Source organism: Myxocyprinus asiaticus, chromosome 34 (genome assembly GCF_019703515.2).
Source record: "Myxocyprinus asiaticus isolate MX2 ecotype Aquarium Trade chromosome 34, UBuf_Myxa_2, whole genome shotgun sequence".
NCBI classification, from domain to species: Eukaryota; Metazoa; Chordata; class Actinopteri; order Cypriniformes; family Catostomidae; genus Myxocyprinus; species Myxocyprinus asiaticus.
In genome coordinates this window covers 24,934,372-24,959,072 of record NC_059377.1, presented here as the reverse complement: position 1 = coordinate 24,959,072, position 24,701 = coordinate 24,934,372, and the positions used below count along the sequence as shown (strand labels likewise).

The 24,701-nt window shown below is 42.2% G+C and overlaps 1 protein-coding gene across 5 annotated transcripts in view; it reads right to left on the bottom strand.

The window, feature by feature from the left end:
• The window catches only part of LOC127425292 (neurabin-1-like), a 73,447-nt gene extending 52,581 nt beyond the window's left edge, over window positions 1–20,866 (bottom strand). For 2 of the 5 annotated variants that reach the window (XM_051671079.1, XM_051671080.1), the window contains exons 1-2: window positions 20,582–20,866; window positions 17,752–19,208 (exon numbers count right to left, since the gene is read on the bottom strand). In XM_051671079.1, the coding sequence (XP_051527039.1) occupies window positions 17,752–19,107 (1,356 nt within the window). In that variant the 5' untranslated portion in view covers window positions 19,108–19,208; window positions 20,582–20,866. The remainder of the gene's footprint in view (window positions 1–17,751; window positions 19,209–20,581) is intronic. The other 3 variants (XM_051671082.1, XM_051671081.1, XM_051671083.1) reach the window with 3 other exon arrangements.
• Between the last annotated feature and the right edge of the window lie 3,835 nt (window positions 20,867–24,701).

The window sequence follows — 24,701 nt, the reverse complement described above, 5'->3', positions numbered from 1 at the left end:
TTAACATTTCCTGAAATTTCCAAGTTTTCCATGACAGTTGGACTTCTGTTCAATATTTACAATTATTAGGATTTTGTTTAGAATGAATGCCCATTTTTATGGACATAAGAAATATATATATATACACACACACACACACACACACTGGCAGCCAGAAGTTTGGAATAATATATAGATTTTGCTCAAATGGAAAGAAATTGGTGGCATTCAACTGATCACAATGTATAGTCAGGACATTAATAATGTGAAAAATTACTATTACAATTTGAAAAAAAAATTCAGAACTTCTTAAACTACTTCAAAGAGTTCTCATCAAATAATCCTCCATGTGCAGCAATGACAGCTTTGCAGAACCTTGGCATTCTAGCTGTCAGTTTGTCCAGACACTCAGGTGACATTTCACCCCACGCTTCCTGTAGCACTTGCCATAGATGTGGCTGTCTAGTCGGGCACTTCTCACACACCTTACAGTCTAGCTGATCCCACAAAAGCTCAATGGGGTTAAGATCTAGAACACACTTTTCCAATTATCTGTTGTCCAATGTCTGTGTTTTCTTTTTGTTTTTCTGTTTCAAAAGTGGCTTTTCCTTTGCAATTCTTCCCATAAGGCCTGCACCCTTGAGTCTTCTCTTTACTGTTGTACATGAAACTGGTGTTGAGCGGGTAGAATTCAATGAAGCTGTCAGCTGAGGACATGTGAGGTGTCAATTTCTCAAACTAGAGACTCTGATGTACTTATCCTCTTGTTTAGTTGTATCTGGCCTTCCACATCTCTTTCTGTGTTTGTTAGAGCCAGTTGTCCTTTGTCTTTGAAGACTATAGTGTCTTTTTTTTTTTTGGCAATTTCAAGCATTGTATAACCTTCATTCCTCAAAACAATGACTGACTGATGAGTTTCTAGAGAAAGCTGTTTCTTTTTTGCCATTTTTTTCCTAATATTGACCTTAAGACATGCCAGTCTATTGCATACTGTGGCAACTCAAAAACAAACACAAAGACAATGTTAAGCTTCATTTAATGAACCAAATAGCTTTAAACTGTGTTTGATATAATGGCAAGTGATTTTCTAGTACCAAATTAGCAATCTAGCATGATTACTCAAGGATAAGATGTTGGCTTGATGGCTGCTGGAAATGGGGCCTGTCTAGAGTTGATCAAAAATGACTTTTTTCAAATAGTAATGGTGCTGTTTTTTACATCAGTAATGTTCTGACTATACTTTGTGATCAGATGAATGCCACTTTGGTGAATTAATGTAACAATTTCCTTCCAAAACAGCAAAATCTGTACATTATTCCAAACATTTGGTCACCGGTGTGTGTGTGTTTGTGTGTGTTTGTGTGTGTGTGTGTGCGTGTGTGTGTGTGTATATATATATATATTGCACTTACTATTGAGCTTAACTTGCACTTACTGTACACACAAAAAAAAAAAAAAACACTTCTGTCTCTTTCTTCTGCACCAGCACCTCTACTACTCCAGCCACCTTGAGAGCTTGGCAGTACAACACTGTAGATGTTGTTGAATTTTGTATGGCAAATTGCTTGCTATGTTCCTCATTTGTAAGTCGCTTTGGACAAAAGCATCTGCTAAATGACTCAATTTAAATGTATGTATATGTTTATATATATATATATATATATATATATATATATATATATATATATATATATACACATATACATATATATATATATATATATATATATATATATATATATATATATATATATATATATATATATATACATTAGTCATGTATGGTTGTATTTAGAGATTTGTATTTAGAAATAAGGCCCAATTATGGTAGTATTTATTATTCATGATCACAATTTATAAACCACCATGATTATATTTTTGTGTCTCTACATCATAATTCAGGACTGAATGGGTTAATTATGAACACACTAAGACAGTCAATACTTAAAGTGCAGTTTTCCTGAGTGCAATGAACACACACTGAGGGGAAACTGGCACTCCGCACAAATTGGTGAACACACAGCTGCCACATTAGGCCTGCTGTCTCACAACAATTCAGGACACTGTGTCAGCACTGAACACACCCTTGTCTCCAGCATGGAAAAAAGCAAGAACAAGATTCTCTGATACATTCAGTGATGGCCTATGATGGGAGGGAGGGAGAATTAGTGCCTGACACGGATAGCTGGAATAGTGCAGCCTCAGAACCACAGGCCTGTCTTCTGTTTCCTCAGTCGTTAAAAATTCAGCTCCACAAGGGGTCAGATGTCAGAGAAACAAGCAAACAAAAAATATCACATCATTAATAATGCATTTGTGAGACAGACCTTCGCCAATGACTACAGTTTCAAAATCACTGTCCTGAAAACAAGGCATTTGCTTGATTGCTTCATATTTTGTAAAGCTTAACTCTATCCTGGAAAAGATAAAACCACACATTGACAGCTTGTTTATTCTGCTTCATAAAATTAACAAATGAGAAAAAGCTTTAGCCACTTCTTATTACAGTTTCCTACTGACTACATAATGGTTCTCTCCTGATGAATAGACCAAAATATAGGCATGTTTTCAAGTGGTCAACAAACATTGGCTTTTGAAAGAACCAATGCCGATACTAATAACTAGAGATCGGGGTGGCTGATATATGTCATATAGGTTAATACAATTAATTCTAGCCATTAAGCTGTACAATTAAGGATTTTGACAAAATGGACGCTTCTGTTGATAATAACAGCCGATTTATCAGCCTTGATGATATATAATCTAGTCTATCACTAATGTTTACAAATGTATTGATAATTTAGTTTAGCAATTAACTGAGAAAAAAATCACTATGAAATTATGAAATGAGATATTATGGGATGTCTTTAAGCACAGTATCACATTAAAATCCCTGTTCTAACTCTTTAAAGCCTTTTTCAACCAAGTCAGGATCCTGTCACCTTTGTCAGTCAGGTTTATTGTGGTGACAGGATCCTGACCCGTATGTTCTATGTCTCTGTGCGAGCGCACGGCTTTGGTTGTTTTCCTGGCCATGTGCTCTTCTGTCTAGGCTGTGTCTCATGTTCAGAGCATGGTGTCTGGATCCTGACTCTTCAGTCTGGTTTGGTCTTGTTTCCGAGTCGGGATTCAGACACTCATGCTCCATGTCTTGTCTTTTTGTTTGAGCACATGGCTAATGATGGCTTCATTGCCATATGCTCTATTGTCGTGTCTTTGTGTTTTTTTTAACACATGGCCAATGATGGCTTCATTGCTATGTGCTCTTTCTGTCTGGTCTGTTGTGTTTGTTGAGAGCACATGGTTCTTGTTAAGTTGTTTACCATGTGCTCTCCTATCTCTCCTCCTGACCCCGCCCCCTTGTTACCTCATTATTAGTTCATTTGCTTCACCTGCATTCCTGATTTCTCTCCTCATTTTCTTTCCTATTTAACCCCATTGTGTTCTTTGTCTTGTGCTAATTAATTGTGGGATGTTGCTTGTTTATGTCTCCATTAGGTCTCTGTCAGTCGTGTTCCCTGTTTTGTGTGGATTCCTGTCGGTTCCTTGCTCCAACCCAGCCTGTCATCATTGTGTTGCCCTGAACTGTGTTTTTTTCACCTTTGGGGTACTTTTTGTTTTGTTTTTTCTGTTATATTTTGAGAGTAATAAAAGCCCATTATACTACTCTGCATTTAAGTCCTGCCTTTTCCTCTACCACTCCTGACAATTTCCTACTCCAGTACAGGTGCATCTCAAAAAATTAGAATACATCATAAGACCAATAAAAAAAAACATTTTTAGTGAATTGTTGGCCTTCTGGAAAGTATGTTCATTTACTGTATATGTACTCAATACTTGGTAGGGGCTCCTTTTGCTTTAATTACTGCCTCAATTCGGCGTGGCATGGAGGTGATCAGTTTGTGGCACTGCTGAGGTGGTATGGAAGCCCAGGTTTCTTTGACAGTGGCCTTCAGCTCTTCTGCATTTTTTGGTCTCTTGTTTCTCGTTTTCCTCTTGACAATACCCCATAGATTCTCTATGGGGTTCAGGTCTGGTGAGTTTGCTGGCCAGTCAAGCACACCAACACCATGGTCATTTAACCAACTTTTGGTGCTTTTGGCAGTGTGGGCAGGTGCCAAATCCTGCTGGAAAATGAAATCAGCATCTTTAAAAAGCTGGTCAGCAGAAGGAAGCATGAAGTGCTCCAGAATTTCTTGGTAAACGGGTGCAGTGACTTTGGTTTTCAAAAAACACAATGGACCAACACCAGCAGATGACATTGCACCCCAAATCGTCACAGACTGTGGAAACTTAACACTGGACTTCAAGCAACTTGGGCTATGAGCTTCTCCACCCTTCCTCCAGACTCTAGGACCTTGGTTTCCAAATGAAATACAAAACTTGCTCTCATCTGAAAAGAGGACTTTGGAACACTGGGCAACAGTCCAATTCTTCTTCTCCTTAGCCCAGGTAAGACGCCTCTGACGTTGTCTGTGGTTCAGGAGTGGCTTAACAAGAGGAATACGACAACTGTAGCCAAATTCCTTGACATGTCTGTGTGTGGTGGCTCTTGATGCCTTGACCCCAGCCTCAGTCCATTCCTTGTGAAGTTCACCCAAATTCTTGAATCGATTTTGCTTGACAATCATAAGGCTGCGGTTCTCTCGGTTGGTTGTGCATCTTTTTCTTCCACACTTTTTCCTTCCACTCAACTTTCTGTTAACATGCTTGGATACAGCACTCTGTGAACAGCCAGCTTCTTTGGCAATGAATGTTTGTGGCTTACCCTCCTTGTGAAGGGTGTCAATGATTGTCTTCTGGACAACTGTCAAATCAGCAGTCTTCCCCATGATTGTGTAGCCTAGTGAACCAAACTGAGAGACCATTTTGAAGGCTCAGGAAACCTTTGCAGGTGTTTTGAGTTGATTAGCTGATTGGCATGTCACCATATTCTAATTTGTTGAGATAGTGAATTGGTGGGTTTTTGTTAAATGTGACCCAAAATCATCACAATTAAAAGAACCAAAGACTTAAACTACTTCAGTCTGTGTGCATTGAATTTATTTAATACACAAGTTTCACAATTTGAGTTGAATTACTGAAATAAATGAACTTTTCCATGACATTCTAATTTATTGAGATGCACCTGTATACTCCAGTCTGAGCCATTGCAAATTCCTTGATCTAGATCCCTAAAAAAATAAAAATGATTAAAACATTTGATGCTCAGCTCACTTACAGTACCTAAAAGACTGCCTTCAACTAAGTTGCAAGAAGTGTATTTATACTAACCTTAAAATATAGCTATTAAGAGGTCTACTGTTTAGCTAGCCAACCTTTTAACAAAATTACAGGACTGAAGTGATATAGTAAATTGCTGGATTGATTCAGAGTGTCGTGTGTTCTAGATATGTGCATCTGTGAAATGTCCAGTGCACAGAGAGTGCAATCACTGAATCATTTCAGCAGTCATTCAGTTGCTGCCCAGTCTTTCAAATCCATTTAATTCCATTAGAGAATCAAGAGGGAATAACTATGTCATAAAAAGAGGCTGAATTCAACATAGGTAATGAGATACAGTATTTCATTTCAGCCTTTGAGTGCAGTTTAGATGGTAGAACGATGACAGGCCGGACACAGCAAAAGGCACAGCTAAACAAACACTACACCTCACAGGAATTCATACAAACACGATTCTGCAGCAAATCATTTCTGCAACAGCTACATTGCTTTGTCAGATAGAACAGAGTTACTTTGCTTAATTAAATTAATATTCTTTGTCATTTACTCACCCTAATGTCTTCTCATAACCCTATGACTTTATGTCTTCCATGGAGCACCAGATGTTAGGAAGAATGTTATGGACTGACAACCTCAGTTACCATTCACTTTCATTGCTTCAGTCACCATTCACTTTCAATGTCTCAAGTCACCATTCACTTTCATTGTATGGAAAAAAAAAAGATGCAACGAAAGTGAATGGTGACTAAAATCATTCACTTTAACCATTCGCTTTCATTAAATGGAAAAAAAAGATGTGATTAACATGAATGGTGACTAAAACCAGTTAGGTTTAGGGTTAGATTTAGTGGTAGGGTTAAGGTTAGGATTAAGTGAAGAGTTTCTGTAGGACTCCAAATAACCACAATAAACACAGTGTGTGAACGTCGCATGTGGCTCTTGAGAAACTTAAGCTAACCGGGGGTTACTTATAGACATGACAATATTCAACTCATCACTCAAATGTCACTGGCTCTTGCGTGTCATGTGAATGATTGCAACAATCTAATGTTTGGATGTATTTTCACAGAGAGGAACAATTTCAGTAATTAAAACCTTCAGTTTCACTCTGTTCCTCACACGGAGCTATCATATGGTTTCAGAAGACTTTAAAAGCAGCATGAGTTGTTTGGTAAGTTATTGTGACTGTACTGTATCTGCTTGTTCTGTCTTTTATATTATTGGTTGGTTATATTCTTGTTATATTGAATGAATGAATGAATGAATGTTAAATTTATATACCCATTTTCTGACACTACACTCAAAGCACTTTGTGAATAGGGGACTCTCCTCAATCACCACCAGTATGCAGCATCCACCTGGATGATGCGATGGCAGAAATAGAACACCATTACGCTCACCACACACCAGCTATTGGTGGAGAGCAGAGAATAGAGTGATACAGCCAATTAATGGATGGTGATGGCCATGACTGAGAAGGGCCAAAGGGGGGAATTTTGCCAGGACACTGGGGTTACACCTCTACTCTTTATGAGAAATGTCCTGGGATTTTTAATGACCACAGAGTCAGGACCTCAGTTTAATGTCTCATCCGAATTAAGGTGCCTTTTACAGTATAGTGTCCCCATCAATATACTGGGGCATTAAGACCCACACAGACCACAGGGTGAGTAACCCCTGCTGGCCTCACTAACACCTCTTCAAGCAGCAACCTTAGTTTTTCCCTAAGAGGTCTCACATCAAGGTACTGACCAGGCCCAACCCTGCTTAGCTTCAGTGGGCAACCAGTCTACAGCTATATTGGTGGTTAGGTTTAGGGATAAGTTTGGGTTAAGGGAATTAAATTACTAATATAAATGCATAATGTCACAAACCTTACATTAAAAACGTGTGATAAATCCAAAGATTGCAGAGCCTGTGATGGAATCAGCCAGACTGAGGTGAGAATGGCATGGCAACGACACTGATGATGCAGGCAAAAATTGCATGGTAGGGGTTGCACGGCTACTGATTTTTAATAGTAGACTACTCGAGCCCATTAGTCGAGTCTAATGTGACTAGTCATGGGGCTATGCCCCCAACGTCACCTTCCACACCCTCACGGGTGGGCCAGAATTTCCACTCCCCTACCCATTGAATTTCACAGTATAGAAAGATCTACGTTCGCTACAATGTAATGGGTTTTAGCTAGTTATATGCTATAAGAAATAGCAACGTAACTATATGTCATCAGGAATTAGATAGCCAGATATGCTGTGTCTGGGGTCCCATAGGTTGCCAGTGAAATGTGCATAATACATTTCCGAAACGTGGGATGGCAGGGTGTGGCAGCGGGGGCGTGGTCAAGCATCCGTCCGGAGAGAGAGAAAGCAGTAAGGGCACTTGCACCTGAGCTAGATTAAGTGTAACACCTGTCTCTAATTCCAGTGAGCATGGGGAGAGTGGCATATAAGCACCCACGCCACCAGCAGAGAGGAGAGAGAGTCTGGCACAAGGAAGGCCACGGTGCTCCTGAAGCTGTTGCGTTCATTCTGTTGTATTTGTGAAGCTGATGTGTTTAAGTAACAATGTGCCTGTAAAAGCTAATGTGTTTAAGTGACTACGTGCCTGTGAAGCTGATGAGTTTGTGAAGTTGTAAAGCACTTAAATGGCTGAATGGCTGAATGACCAAAAAGTGGTGGTGGCATAGTGGACTAAAGCACTGAACTGGTAAGCAAAAGGTTGTTGGTTCAATCCCCACAGCCACCACCATTGTGTCTTTGAGCAAGGCACTTAACTCCAGGTTGCTCCAGGGGGATTGTCCCTGTAATAAGGGCACTGTAAGTCGCTTTGGATAAAAGCATCTGCCAAATGCATAAATGTAAATGTTAAAAGTCTGACCTGAGCCTGGAAAACCCGCTTCCCTGTGTCCTCCTTCCCTTCTGCTGTGAAGTTTGTTACACTGGTGCTGAAACCTGGGATCATGGAGTCCTCACAGTTGGCTCAGATCCTCAAGTCCCTCGTCAGCCTACACCAGATGCACCAACAATCCCTGCTTGAGCTTTGTCAAGACCGCCAGTTCTTTGAGATCTTACGAGCTCAAGCAGAGGACCGGCATGCGATTCGGAGCCTCCTCAGCCAGGAGAGAGCCCTGGCCACAAACCCGGACAACCACAGCCCCCTGCCCCCACCCATGCTTCTGAAGATGGGGGCGGAAGACGACCCCGGAAGCCTTCCTCGACTTGTTCGAGAGAACCGCCGAGATCTGGAGCTGGCCGCGAGATCAGTGGGTGGCCCGGCTCCTCCCGTTGCTGTCTGGGGAAGCCCAGCTTGCTGCATAACAACTCCCGGCGGCTAACCTCCTGGCCTACAAAGACCTGAAGAAGTCCATCCTGCAGCGGGTAGGCCACAGTCCAGAGAAGTACCAGCAGCTCTTCCGGTCCATGAAGCTGGAGAAGACCGGTCGCCCTTTTGCTTTCACCCAATGGCTCAGAGACGCCTGCCGGAAATGGCTGCTGTCGACCAGGTGGTGCTGGAGCAGCTAATCCATTGACTGCCAAGAGGAACGGTGGAGTGGGTCCAGTGCCACCGCCCGGCATCGCTGGAGGAAGCTGCCCGACTGACGAAGGACTATTTGGCAGCGTACCCGAGGGTGGAAAAGCACTCCCACTCTCTCTCCCCTCCCCCTGTGTTTTCCCCACTCTCTTCCCCCACCCCTCTATCTCTCACTCTACTCTCTCTCCAGAGCCCGTTCCTTCCCCGCGGAGGCGAGGAGTCCCGTCACCGAGGCCAGCTCCCTGTGTGCAGGGGACGGTACCCCCAACATCTATGGTGCCCTGCCGCTCTCCCCCTCAGGTGGAGGTGCCCGCCAACACAGGTGTGGGTGTAGCGCCTGGGCCATCCTGCTGGAGTTGCAGAGATCCCGAACACCTCCAGGATCAGTGTCCTGTGATGGAGCTGGGGACGGTGGTCCGGATCACCGACACTCCGCAGGCTGCCCCCGACCGGGCCAGAGCGTACTGGATACCAGTAAGTGTCAAGGGGGGTACTCACCAAGCACTGGTGGACACGGGTTGTAATCAAACCACTATCTACCAACGCTTGGTTCAACACGAGGCTTTGGGCACAGCTAAAACGGTGAGGGTGAAGTGTGTGCGTGGGGATATTCACAACTACCCTGTGGTGACCCTTGTGATTAAATTTCGGGGAACAAAACATAGAGTGGAGGCTGCGGTTACTTCCCACCTCACCCATCCACTGATTTTGGGGACTAACTGGCCTGAATTTAGAAATGTATTAAAGGGAATATGCTCGGATGGGTCCTGCACTAAAGCGATGAGATGTGAAATGTGCGATGCTCTGGCAGGGGAGGCGGAGCTGGGGACGTCTTCGTCTGCTCCACGTCAGGATGACGTGGGGGGGGAGAGGCTGCAGCCCCTCACATCCTCAGGGGATTTCCTGAAGGGGATTTCCCTATGGAGCTGTCACGAGACGAAACCCTCAAGCACGCCTATGACCAAGTGAGAGTGACTGATGGTCAACAACTCCAGCCGAATGTCACACTTTCATATCCCTATTTCGCAATTATAAATGAGCGGTTGTATAGAGTGACGCAGGATGCTCAAACAAAGGAAGATGCAACCCAGCTCTTAATACCGCGGAGCCGTCGGGAAATGGTGTTCCAGGCAGCTCATTACAATCCCATGGCGGGTCATCTAGGGGAAAGAAAAATGCTGAACCGTCTAATAGCCTGTTTTTATTGGCCGGGCATTGGCGGCGATGTCCACAGGTGGTGTGCGGCTTGCCGTGAATGTCAGCTGGTGAATCCACCGGCCACCCCAAAAGCGCCATTGCACCCCCTTCCGCTGATCAAGGTCCCCTTTGAGAGAATTGGAATGGACCTCGTCGGGCCATTAGAGCAGTCAGCACGTGGACATCGCTTTGTATTAATCCTGGTGGATTATGCAACGCGATATCTGGAAGCAGTGCCCCTGCACAACATCTCAGCACGTAGTGTTGCGGAGGCACTCTTCAAAATAATCTCCCGGGTGCGGATTCCGAAATAAATCCTCACTGATCAGGGCACAACCTTGATGTCACGGACACTACGCAAGCTTTAAATTTTGGGCATTAAAATTTTACATTTTGGGCATTAAATTGATCCGCACCAACGTTTACCATCCACAAACAGATGGCCTGGTGGAACGATTTAATAAAACCCTTAAAAACATGATTCGTAAGTTCGTGCATGAGGATGCTAGAAATGGTGACAAATGGCTCGATCCCCTGTTATTCACAGAATGAGAGGTCCCGCAAGCCTCCACTGGGTTTTCCCCATTCGAGCTGCTGTATGGGCGGCACCCGTGCGGCGTGCTTGATGTCATATGCAAAGCAGGGACCTTCAAACAGTAAGAGTGAAATTCAATACGTTCTTGATCTTAGAGCAAAACTCCACACTCTGAGGCAACTAACACAGGAGAATTTGCTCCAAGCTCAAGAATGACAGAGCCGACTGTATGACAGGGGAACTCAGCTGCGGGAATTTGCACCGGGAGATAAGGTACTCGTATTACTCCCCACATCGAGCTCCAAATTACTTGCCAAGTGGCAAAGACCCTTTGAGGTTAAACGATGAGTGGGGGATCTCGATTATGAGGTAAAGCGAACCGATAGAGGGAGCACACGTCAAATATATCACCTCAACCTCCTGAAATTGTGGAGGGAGGCAGTCCCTGTGACGTTGGCTTTGGTAGTTCCGGAGAGGGCGGAACCTGGGCCGGAGGTGAATACAAAACACAATAATTTCACCTTGGTCACTTGCGGAGAGCACCTCTCACCGGGGCAACTTGCAAAGGTTGTCAAGTTGCAACAGGAGTTTGCAGATATGTTTTCCCCTCTACCGGGTCATACAAACCTCATCCAGCACCACATCGAGACCGAGCCGGGGGGTGGTGGTACGTAGCCATCCCTACCAATTGCCCAAGCACAAAAAGAAAATTGTCCGGGAAGAATTGGATGCAATGCTCGATATGGGGGCAATAGAGGAATCTCACAGCGACTGGTCCAGCCCGGTTGTTCTAGTTCCTAAAAGCGACGGGTCTGTACGGTTCTGTGTGGATTACAGAAAAGTCAATGCGTGTCTAAATTTGACGTGTACCCAATGCCTCCTGTTGATGAGTTGCTCGATCGGTTGGCCATTGCTCGATTTTATTCGACACTGGATTTGACAAAGGGTTATTGGCAGATCCCTTTGACACCAAATTCCCGTGAAAAAACAGACTTCTCCACGCCATTTAGATTACACCAATTTGTGACACTTCCGTTCGGTTTGTTCGGAGCCCCGGCTATGTTTCCGCATCTCATGGACCGAACCCTCAGACCGCATTCGGCTTATGCTGCTGCCTATTTAGATGTTATCGTCATTTATAGCAATGATTGGCAGTGGCACATGCAGCATCTGAGGGCAGTTCTGAGATCGCTGCGACGAGCGGGACTCACATCAATCCCCAAGAAGTGCACAACTGGGCGGTTGGAGGTACGGTATCTGGGGTTCCACTTGGGCCACAGGCAGGTGTGTCCCCAAATTGACAAGACTGCAGCGATTGTGACCTCCCGAGGCCCAAGACCAAAAAGGGAGTGAGACAGTTCCTGGGGCTGGCTGGCTATTATAGGAGATTTGTGCCTAATTATTCGGATGTCACCAGCCCGCTGACTGATCTCACCAAAAAGGGGGCTCCAGACTCGGTCCAGTGGACGAAGCAGTGTCAACAGGCGTTTATGCAAGTTAAAGCCGCACTTTGCGGGGCCGCTTTTACATTCACCCAATTTCTCTCTCCCTTTTGTCTTGCAGACGGACGCTTCAGACAGAGGGCTGGGGGCCGTACTCTCGCAGGTGGTGGAGGGGGAGCAGCGCCCGGTGCTGTACATCAGCCGCAAGCTCTCGCTAAGGGAGATTAAGTACAGCACCACAGAAAAGGAGTATCTCGCCATCAAGTGGGTGGTCCTCACTCTCCGGTACTACCTGTTGGGCCGGGCCTTCACCCTCTGCTCGGATCACGCCCCACTCCAATGGCTCCACCGCATGAAAGATACCAACATGTGGATCACCTGTTTGTATCTGGCTCTTCAGCCGTTTAAGTTCAAGGTGGTCCACAGACCGGGAGCGCAGATGGCTGTCGCCGACTTCCTTTCCAGAAATGGGGGGGAGTGGTAGACAGGCTGGATGTCTCCCCGGCCTGAGTCGGACGGTGGGGATATGTGGCAGCGGGGGCGTGGTCAAGTGTCCGTCCGGAGTGAGAGAAAGCGGTAAGGGCACTTGCACCTGAGCTAGATTATGTGTAACACCTGTCTCTAATTGCAGTGAGCATGGGGAGAGCAGCATATAAGCAGCCACGCCACCAGCAGAGAGGAGAGAGAGTCTGGCACAAGGAAGGCCACGGTGCTCCTGAAGCTGTTGCATTCATTCTGTTGTATTTGTGAAGCTGATGTGTTTAAGTAACTACGTGCCTGTAAAAGCTAATGTGTTTAAGTGACTACGTGCCTGTGAAGCTGATGAGTTTGTGAAGTTGTAAAGCACTGAAGTGGCCGATTAAAAGTCTTACCTGAGCCTGGAAAACCTGCTTCCCTGTGTCCTCTTTCCCTTCTGCTGTGAAGTTCGTTACAGAGGGGAAGAATCATTTATATTTATGAGTAAAGCGATAACTGATTGAACAATTCAGTAATATTCATCAAGAAAGCACTATCTGATTGGTCAGAGAAACTATAACCCAACCCCTAACAAATCAGGTACAGCTTTTCTCATTAATATGAATTAGCCTTCCCTTGGCATCCTACATTTGGGAAATCACGTGGAAAGCGACTAGTCTGACAGTGTCAACTACATTAGTTATAGTCGATTAATCTATGCAACCCCTAGTTTACGGTGATGTTTTGGTCATGATACTGCCCTGTTGTGAGTTGTCTACCATGAATTCCTCTATCAAACACGATTTTTTAAAGAAAGAAGTTAATAATACAGACGGATGGCTTCAATGGAAGCATATACCATCGATGAACAACCTCATAGCTCACAATAGGTCTGTCTTTAAAGGTTTTAAAGTTATCATTGAAAATCAGTTCATCTGTGGAATAAATTAATGAGATTTTTACTTCCGGAACCAGACTTTTGCACTCTATAGTGCAACATTTTCTTCTTCATTTCGTGTTCTGCTATGATATGCCACATCATTTTGTAGCGTACATGGTGAAAAGCTGCAAAAGAATGAAAAATGTTTTGTGTAACCACAATACACCACACCTTCTTTTCTTTCTCCTTCCCAATCACTACTATACAAAGAGACCAGTGGACTTGGCTACTGAATGCCATGTACTCATTATCAGAGCCAGTCTGACACAGCTTCATGACTGGGCAGGCCAACAAGAGGAGTAGAATGAGAGAATGAGCGTACATCAATGAAACTGACTCGAAGTGCTCTCCACTGTTTATGGTTACAAGCAACCCTTGTGGAAGATATCCATTAATGCTAACTAGGCCAGTAGTTCTCAATTGGTTGTACTTCAGGACCCATATTTTACATTAAACATCATTAAAAATAGAAAAAAAAGAGACATAAGAAAAGCATGGTTTATTGCATAAAATTACAAGATGAATTTAGATAGTAATGTTGTAATCTTTTTGAATTCATTGATAAACCTGAAAGCTCCAGAGTAAATGGGGGAAGTGTGTTTGAGTGCTGTTATCCCATACAGCCACTTGAGCTGCCTCCACAAGAGCCTCTTACAGCAGCTCTAGATTAATTAAGCTTTAAAAAAAAGCTTTAATATAGAAATTATTTATCTACTTTATGAGAAAAAAGGTTCAGTGTGATTAATGACTGACATTTCTTTTCAATGTCCTTCATGCTCCTCCTTCCTCTCATGCTAGGCTAGTCTAATTCATGCACGTTTTACCACAAATCTGTGTCTTCTTCTCAAGTCTGAACACAGACCACAGACTGTTTCCTCTGTGTCCGCAGAAAAAGCATGTGACCAGGGTTCACAATTACCTGACTCATGAAAAAGGGCTGAGTCTTTCTTTGTCAGGCTGACGACCAGGACAGTTCAGCCGAGCAGACAGTTACTGTAGCCTACCCCAGTCGGCACAATGCCATTATAGGCTGGCATTTTCTACAATTGCATTTTCTATAATCTCTAGTGGATGAATGTTTCAGAAAGCGCAGAATTAAAGGAAATATCTGAAATATCTGCTGTTTGTCTAGAGCCCTGATTCCCTCTCTTGTATCTAAACTATCTGACACTGATCAAATATTAACCTAAAAATTATGTTTCATGTAGTGACATATTTAAGTGATTCAAGTAAAAAATATTATTTAACATCACCAAATCAACCTGAATGCAATAGGTTACACCAACAAAATAAATTTTAAGGATTAGATCAAGTAGAAAAAGTTCCTTAATGTAACAAATTCAGGTTACCACTTTTTACAGCGTAATATATTTAAAGGGATAGTTCACCCAAAAATGAAAATTCTCTCATTTAAACACCCTCATGCCATCTAAGATGTGTATGACTTTCTTTCTTCTGCTAAACACAAATTAAGATTTTTAGAAGAAAATCTCAGCTCTGTAGGTCCATACAATGCAAGTGAATGGTGATCAGCCCTTTGAAGCTCTAAAAAGCAGATAAAGGCACCATAAAAGTAATGCATAAGACTCCAGTGGTTTAATCAATGTCTTCTGAAGTGATCCAGTTCGTTTTGGGTGAGAACAGACCAAAATATATCTCTTTTTTCACTATACATCTTGCCATTGCAGTCTCTATGCACAATCATGATTTCAAGCTCGATTACACTTCCTAGTGCTTGACGCTTTATGGTTCAATAGGAAGTGTAATCAAGCTTGAAATCACGATCGCCATGGAGATTGCTGTCAAGATGTACAGTGAAAACGAGTTGCATTTTGGTCTGTTCTCACCCAAAAACCTACTGGATCGCTTCAGATGACATTGATTAAACCACTGGAGTCTGATGGATTATGTTTATGCTGACTTCATCTACTTTTAGGAGCTTCAAAGGCCTTGGTCACCATTCACTTGCATTATATGGACCTACAGAGATTAGGATGAGTAAATGATAAGACAATTTTCATTTTAAATGCATTGTACTACAGTTCAATTTGTCATTTGACAGTCGCAAAGACCTATATTTCACGTTTATAATTAGCTGCCTGATCCAAGAATTCAAAGTGAGAGTAGCATTGGGATGTGATCTGATTAAGGGACTCTAAGAATACAATACACTTCAATACACTGCGTAACAGACCTTTTAATTTAATACCGGCACACGATTGCTCACTGAAAATTCAGCTTATGTGATGGACATTAGTGTGCAAACATCATGTTTATCCAATGACAGAGGCAGGAGAACCAGTCCAGCACTGCTTAAGGGCATTAATGAGACTAATCCAGACTGGTGAAATGTTTGTTTTCTAGTATTTTCCACATCTCCATCCAACATCTGATTAGAGTTAATAGCTGGATTTGTAAACACATTTCCAGCAACTGGTGATTTTCATGATATCACAGCTAATCAATGGCAACAATCCAAACAGACTCAGTCTGGAGCAGTGCCATTATATGGGTAAATCAAAGTTAATTGATTTAAACGGTAGTCTAAGTGAATTTAGTTTCGTTCTAATTGAATGCACAATGCATTTCAGAGACGTTTACAAAGAGTGTATAGTATTAAAATACCCTCTTAAACAATGTGACCCTGTAACCTCCTGTGAAACACGAGTGATAGATAGACAGACTGTAATTACCACCTCCACGCTTCACCTTGGAATAAGTTGCAAACGTAGCAGTTATTCATGTTCTCGTGGGAGCATGACTTCATCATGAAGAGAAAGGGGATTGACAAGCACAGAGTTTGAAGCATCAGTGGTTTGAAAGTGTCAGAGTGGAGAGCCAAAAGGGCTTGTGAGGACAGCAGCTATATGTGTTCATCTCCCTGCAGGCATGAGTGGACCTCTGGATGTCACTTTATGGGTCTGTCTGCTCATTATCTAAAAAGCACTGACATAAGCGAGCAAAATAGAGAATTGCTGTGTCTATTTTGAGAGAATCAATAAAAGGACATTAAAGGCCTCTATGGATTCAATTATGTATGTATGGCTATGCTTTCAGAAGTGATCAACATTAGGACCTTGAGCAAACTCAATAACATGATGGCGGTCCAATCTAAACACTTCCATTTAGGGAAATCAAAACATACCTGGAAAAATACAAATTAAAGGGGTAGTTCAGCCAAAAATGCAAATTCTGTCATCATTTACTCAATCTTTATATTGTTCCAAACCTGTATGACTTAATTTTTTCCATGGAACACAAGAGGAAATGTTAGGCAGAATGTTAGGGACTGACTGCCTCAGTCATCATTCAATTTCATTCACAGAAAAAATGCATTGTCAGGTAACCAAAAAAATGTGCTTTATTTGGTAACTCATTTTTTGAGTCAAAAAATATAATTATTTAACATAAACAAATCAAATTGAATAAATTAGGTTACACACACAAAAGTAATTTGTTGTTCACTAAGTAAGGTATAATGTACAGTCAGCCAAATAAACCCCGACAGGATGATAAGGACCCTGTGATTAACCCCTCAATTAACCGATAATTATACTGCTTATTACATGGCTACTAACCAAATAAACAAATATATGGACATGAAACACTGATATTTAGCTAGCTTAAATTATTTTATTAGCTTACTAGATCGCAGAGTGATATGAGAAGTAGAAAAGATGACTTGCAATACTCGGATGACCGGTCTGATTTGTCTTAATACCCGGATGTGCAGTTGTTCCTCAAAAATATCAGACCACTAGATAGCGACATTCACCAATCAGAATCGAGTATTCCAGAGATTGGTGTTTAAAAAAATGTTAACCTAAAAATGTGCTTCATATGGTAACATCTAAATTAACTGGTTTAATTCAAGCCAAAAATATTAATTAATATCAATTATTTAGCTCCATAAAGCTGAAGTATGTAACTTTTTCTGTGTTAATATACTTTCTCCTAACCCAGCTAAATATAGAGGCAACTATTAGTAAGCCATTCATAGGTTAATTTTCTAAAAAACTGTAAACACTGTGTTTCTGTTGCGCTATGAAAATTGCTCTGTTTGTTTTGAGAGACCCGCTTAGACCCGCCCCAACAACATTACTGAACTAATGCTGTGAGCTGAGGGGCGGGACAATCTCTTTGTTTGACCAATGGCGTATTCAGAAAGCTGCTCTGAAAACAATGTATATTTTTGCAATTCCGTTGGTGGTGCTAGTGGCACAGAAACGTCATACTTCAGCTTTAAGATAACAATTGCAGGTTCCCATTTTTTATGGTAATAGATGCAATGAAAGTGAATGGTGACAGAGACTGTCAGTCACTAACATTTTACCTAACATCTCTTTTTTGGTGTGGAACAACATGAGAATGAGTAAATGATGACAGAATTTTTATTTTTGTGTGAACTATCCCTTTAACATGGTAAAGACCAGCAATAAACTTACTTTTATGGGTGCAGAGCTGAATCGAATTTTCCGTTTTTGTGGAATTTCTTCCTTGTCCTCCTCTGGAAGACCTGGAATCTCTGTGATCTCTGATCCTGGGTCATAAGAAATATCATCATCATACAGGTCATCCTCTGGGTCTGTGCAGCTCTCCCCCCAGCCCTGGTAGCACGCATCCCCATCCGCATTGAAAATAACTCTCTCATTGCTACAATATTCCTCGGTGGGTTCTTCTATTTGATCCTCTGTAATCCGGCTAGACTCCTCTGCCACATGACCGTCCGTGTCCTCAAAGACCTTGGTGGCTGTGGAAGTTTTGTCACAAACTGCAGCGTCATTGACTTGAACCAAGGTTAAGGAACCAACCACAGCCTCAGCAGAATTCAGTTCTGTTTTAGGAAAGGATTGTTTCAGATCACTGGATCCATCAAGCACCTCAGTAGTTAATGCATCCACACTTTCACTTTCGGGCTCCGTTGGTTTCTCCAAGCTCTCCTGAGGCTTCTTCTCACCTGCTTTCATCTGATCCATGGCCTCTGACAGAGGACTAGGACTGAGAAGATCTTCTGAGGAAGAGGAAACTGGCAGATTGTGCTTGCTACCCACTCGTGTCCTGTAAAAGCCACGTGATGGAGACTGTCGAGCACTGGTGTCATCCTCACTGGCCTCCCCATGTCTGTGCAAGCCATCTGGGGAGTACAGCCCTCTTCCCCCTCCACAGCCTCTTTTAAAAGAAGCACCAGAGCCCTGCTGGTCTATATTTTCGAACACAGCACTAAGCTGACTCACAGTGGGAGATGAGGCCTCTGTTCTAGAGCAAAGACTATCCAACGAGTCTGTGCTGCCTCTGTTTGAACGTGCCCCCCGCCAGTCATCCAAATGTTCGTGAGAACCCCTTTTGTCTCTGCCATAAGAGTACACAGGTGACTGCGAAGCATCCCTGGAGCTCTGCTCAAAGAGTTTCCTTGTTTCGGAGAACTTTGACTTATGATGGCCACCACTTGTCCGCTCCCCAGTGCCATGCTGGAACTTGATCACCGACCCATCTGCCTTGTTGATGAAGTTTGTCGGCTTGGTCAGTTTCTGTTGTGAGGTCTCGTCCCCTGTTTGCTTGTTGGATCCAGCATGCTCAGTCCCCATCTGCATGAACATGTTCTTGATACGACTGACATGGGTGCCATATTGCCGCCCTCGAGGCTGCCTGACCGCCTCTGGGTCTTTGAGCTTGGGGTCTCCATCCTGTCTTGGTTGGTCAAAGGCCTTCTTTAGAGCCTGGAACTCGGTCCGGTAGGCATTCCGGTGCGGGGAAGCACTCCTCAGGTTATTCCTCTCTGCCGAGGCCTCCGCCTTCAACATCTTAGCCTCGACAATGGAGGTCTTCTCAGATATTCAGTAACATTCCTTCTGCGTATGCTTGTTTGGAGCAATATCACATTTTGTTGGGGATTGGGCAAATCCTGAAAACATTGAACACACTAAAATGTCAGGGTAAGTGTTAACTTGTTTGTTTACAAACTATACATTTATGAATGCAATATTTGTGCAAGATGGTCAGTTATAGGGTACATTTTCATTCATTTCAGTCAATATTTTGCTATTGTTGCAGCATTTGTTGCATCCAGTTACATAGTAGTATCACCAATTCTGAACAGCAGCAGAGCAGATAAAAACAACAACATAGCCTATCTAAAGGAACTCTAAACATCAGTTTGTAAACACAGCATCTCACTAAGGGCTCTGAATGGATGCTTGAAGATGCATTGGCTCTAATAATCCACCGCCCAGGCCACGACTATTATCATGCGAGATCACCACTTTATCAAAAGGATGGAATACAATTTCAGCGCGATGTTGTTGATGCACCGATGTGTTTTCGACGCAGATCTCGATAGGAGTCACAGATTAGATTCGCCTCCCATCAACACCCTTTGCAGACAGTCGCTGCACATTGCCTCATTACGCTGCCATATAATGTTTAAAACCAATTCCAGATCTTCCTAATGAATATTTCATATCCATAATATGAGAAGACACAGGCTGATATAGATTTCAGCTCACACGTGACCAACACAAGGACAAAATATAACTGTGTGCGCGACCTGCACTATGTACAGACAGATTAGGGGCCGTTCACACCGAATGCGTTTGCGTCCTTCCGCGCTGTTTTCAATTGTTTTCCTACGTTGACATGTACTAGACGGACGTTTTTTAGCCGGTGCGCGCGTCTCGCGTTTTTTAGACGCCGTGTCAAGTTATATATATATATATATATATATATATATATATATATATATATATATATATATATATAACCTTAACTGTTAAAAACGCGTCTCGAAACACTCGTGTTCTGTTTCATTTATATTCGTCACGTTGCGTCTAGGTTTTTTTAGAGCAAGAACGCATTCGGTCTGAACGGCCCCTTTTACAGTTGCGCTGTTCGTTAGATAAGATGGCCAGATTTAAGTAAATGCCCAACACTGACCAATGGAGTCAACCTAGCGATCTTTTTTTTTTTCCGCAAATCCAAATACATGCGTTCCTCTAAACCGAAACAGTTCCGCTAGAATACTGCAAAAGTGTGAGCCGTTGCGTTTTCGCTAGTGGTAAAGATAATGAACAAACCGTTACGCACATCACATCGCCTGCATCACTGACAGCTCCATCCAAACCCGTTATAATCAACACACAACATACCAACCTGCTCATTCCAGCGCATGTAACTAGCAATACAACATCGTTCACAAACAAGGTCACGAAAAGCAGAAGTGACAGAAGTATTGCTTTACTCCCTTGTTGCTGTAATGTTCAAAACAAAAGAGTCACTTACCTTCGTTTTCAAATTTGATGTAATGTCACAGTTACCTCAGGAATAAATATGTCCACGCTTTCAATAATTAATCAAACGGAAATGGCTGCAACGCAAGTGTCCATGTAAACAACATTTTCATTCAGCTGCGCTACCAGCATCAAGCTGCCATGCCTTTACCAGACAATTGACACAAAACATACAAACCGGGCTTTACACACGCATACATACACACGCGCGCGCACGCAGCTAGACTACGCCATTGCAGGCAAGGGGTGACACCGCCATTCCCTTAGTAGGGGTGTCGGTACACAACACCATTGAGAGTCACTCTGTCACATTAGCCAAAGCACGTTTAGTGTTTGCAGACGTATTTCGTGCAACTATTGCACAGCCACAATAGTATGACTCGCCCACTTCACGTTATTTTCATGAGAGCTTTGCCCATGTGACAGGTGTTTAACCTAATTTTCAAGAATGGTTCAGTCCATTAATCTGCGTAGTGGGGGCACTAGCAAACTGCAGTCTGGCAATGGGAAAAAAGTAATTAAATAGCAGCATTATAACAACAGTGGTTGTGCTCAAGTGATGCAAGGTCGCGTGGTGACAAGAAAAGATTATTCCAAACAATCAGTTGTGTGATCAGCTTTAGATTATTAATGAAAATGAATGAAGAATTTCTGGCTCTGTATATTTTGACTAAACTGAAATCATATATAGACATCAGAATGGATATATTGACTGAAGTTACCTAGTGGCATAAATTCGGTTATACGGTAGTGTTTTTTTTTTTTTTTGTTGTTGTTGTTTTTGTTTGTTTGTTTGTTTTTTTGTGGGGAAATAAAATAAATTATTACATTGGTTAAGGAATGAGAACAGCAAGATATTATACAGTTCTAAAATGTATATTTACAGGGTTTAGGGTAGTGATGTGTACTGTGTTCATTCTAGACCCATATTGATTTTGTTAACTGCTGTTTGTTTCATTAAGCTTGTGTAGCCTAAATCCCGGTGCTATTTGTTTGGTTTCGTACTATTAGGCCAAAAACTGCCAAGGGAATATAATGAAACCACTTAATTGTGTTAGGGATAGCATGAAAGATAAGGGGCATATTTATTGCATAATATTGATCCCTTTATATTCCTATCACCAGATGTCTGGGTATGTTACTTAGCAACCTAAAATCCTAATGCCACAAGATGCAGTTTGACAGCACTTTTGGTTATAAGGCACCAGGGGCGTAGAATTTAGTAGGGATGCTAGGGACATGTCCCTACCAATATCCAGCAACTACTGAATTGTCCCTAGCAATAACTCTGATCAAACAATTAAAATATATAACCACTGTTGTCCGTCGGTGTCTTGTGGTTTTTATTTATTTATTTTATTTAACCTTTATTTAACCAGGAAAAGTCTCATTGAGATTAAGGATCTCTTTTACAAGAGCATCCTGGCCCAGAGAGGCAGCGTCAGAATTTGTGGTACACAAACGGGTAACAGATCTCGTTCTCTACTACGAGTTCCACCTCCCTAACCCACGTCGCTAATAGGATTGGCTTTGCCATTTCTTGCTAACGTGTGAGAGGCTGTAGCTACATCCGGTTGCTCAAAGCGCCAAAGCTCCGTCAACTAGATGCGCTTCATGCAGGCTACCGGTAAGTGAGGAAGACACCTTCCTCATACCAACAGTTCTGTGCACGAAAATACGGGACAAATCACGTCATATTGATTAAGGGACAGTGCATTTTTTCAAACACAGGATGAGGGGAAAGCCTAAACGTTTGTTTATGTGTGTGTGTGTGTGTGTGTATGTGTGTATGTGGCAATTAGGCTAATTTGGTGATATGCTGAGTCAGAGTGCCAGCCAAAAAAAAAAAAAGGTGGACAAACAGTCAAAGTGTTAGTCACTTAAAATATTTTCTCAGTTGCTAATGTGTAGAGTCAACAATAATGGTAATAATACTTAACTAAGCCATAAATGTTTTTCTTCACTGTTCATATGGCATGCATCAATGTGTTATTCTGTCAAGTCAGGTGACAGAAGCAGTCCTGCCAGGTAGCTCAGACAGAGCAGGAAGAGAGGCAGGTGGAGAGGCAGGGACAAAGGTGAGGCCTAGGCTTGTAACAGCGTGATTATAAGAATAAATGTAGATATTTGTTTGTTCAGAGTCTGAACAATATTGCTGTTTGCCATGTCCACCAGGACAGACTGGACAATATTGATGTGAAACAAATATACCAACAGTTCATTTTTGTTAAAGGCATGTTTTTGGCTTCTTCAAATAGCAAGGAACAAGACAGTGGACACTGAGCTGTGTGTATTAAGGGTGTGAATATACTTAATGCTATTTTTTAAGTTTAGGTGTAAATACATATTTACGGATCACTGGTTTCAAAAGGTAGGAGTAATTAAAATGTGTCCTTCAAAGTTCCATTCAGCTGACAAATTTGAGTAAAGAATTTCTTGTGTTCGGTGATTACGGTACTTGGTTATCGGTTACGTGGACTACAATACCAGGTTATGCCTGTAAGTGGAACTGGATGCTCTCCATAAATTATGTATATGTACTCTGGTGTTGATGTATGAGAGATGTTGATGATTGCACTATGGACAGACTAAAGTTAAAGTTAAGCCTCTGTTAAACTGCCTCCTTGTTGTCATTAGTCACCTTTAACTTATAACATTACAGAATTCATTAATTAACATATTCTTGTAGTAAATACAGACTAAAACAATCCCTGAATAATGTTTTTTTTTTCAGTTATGAATGCTTGCTTGTTTAGATATTCTATCATTAAGTACAAAAAGCTAAATTTTAATGTTGTTGGTTTACATAATCAAAATTGTGTAATTATTGTCTCAGGAACATACTGACATAAACTCCCTTTATGAGTGTGTTGGCTACCATATCTATAAATAAAGGCTTTAGATGACATGAAAATGCAGTCAAAAGTCTATCATAAACGCAAAAATCCTCAGCTTCTAAGACTCTGCGGACTGCTTTTACGTCCCCACCAATGTCAAAATCAAACCTACGCCCTTGTATGGCACACACACAAAAATGCAGACTTAATAGAGGGTTTGCATCACACTTGGTCGTCTCTAGACTCTCCAGTTAACCATAACATAGTTACTAAACTACACTCTGTAGTGCTTCCGATCAGCATGTATTTAGCATGCTAACATTCCCTTTAACTAGTTAGTGCATAAAAATTAAATAAAAGAGATTTATTTGAGTTACACTGACACGCCTAAATGTGTTGGGTTTACCCAATTTAACTAGGTTCTTTCTACGCATAGTTTTTGTGTTGAAATTACATAGTAATTTTAAACTAAGAAAAGTAATTTCAAACCTAAAATCCTAATGCCACAAGATGCAGCTTGGTAGCACTTTTGCTTATAAGGTACAAAAAAAATACAGACTTAATAGAGGGTTTGCAACACCCTTGATCCTCTCTAGACTGTCCATTTTGCAGCACTGTGCACAGTGCAAATGGCCATCTGTCTGCTCAGCCTCTCCACAGGGGGTTGAATACATTGTAATAGACCTTATCTCATTGTCGTCTTTAGAGCTTATACGTGCCATGATGGATGGGGGAGGGAGGGCCTCATGTGCATTTTCCAAAACCCTAGAGAGGGTTTGTATTTGTATTTTATACAGCCAGAGCTAGCCTGTTGGCAAAATAGATTAGGGCAACGACATGCTGGGGTGACCCCATGAAATGATCTCCAGGTTAACATATCAGCAGATCACAACTTTACACAATGATGCTTAGCATCACCCAATCAACACTGGAAGCAGGCAGTGTGTCTTGACTTAACTAGACTCGTCTCACAACTCAGTAAATACCACTGATCTAAGGCCATGAGTGGCTCAGTGGGAAGCACTGTTTCCTCACAGCACAAAGGCCCCTGGTTTGAGTCCTGGCTCACCCAGGGCCTTTCTGTGTGGAGTTTGCATGTTCTGCCTGTGTTCAATTCAGTTTTCCCCGCAGTCCAAACACATGCAGGTTAAGTGGATTGAAGAGTCTAAACTGCCCATAGTTAGTTTGAGCTAATGATAAGGACAGGTGATTATTGCTTGTGAAAATTACTGATTGCTTTTTTGAGTAAATGCTGTGCTAACCTGAGCATACTTA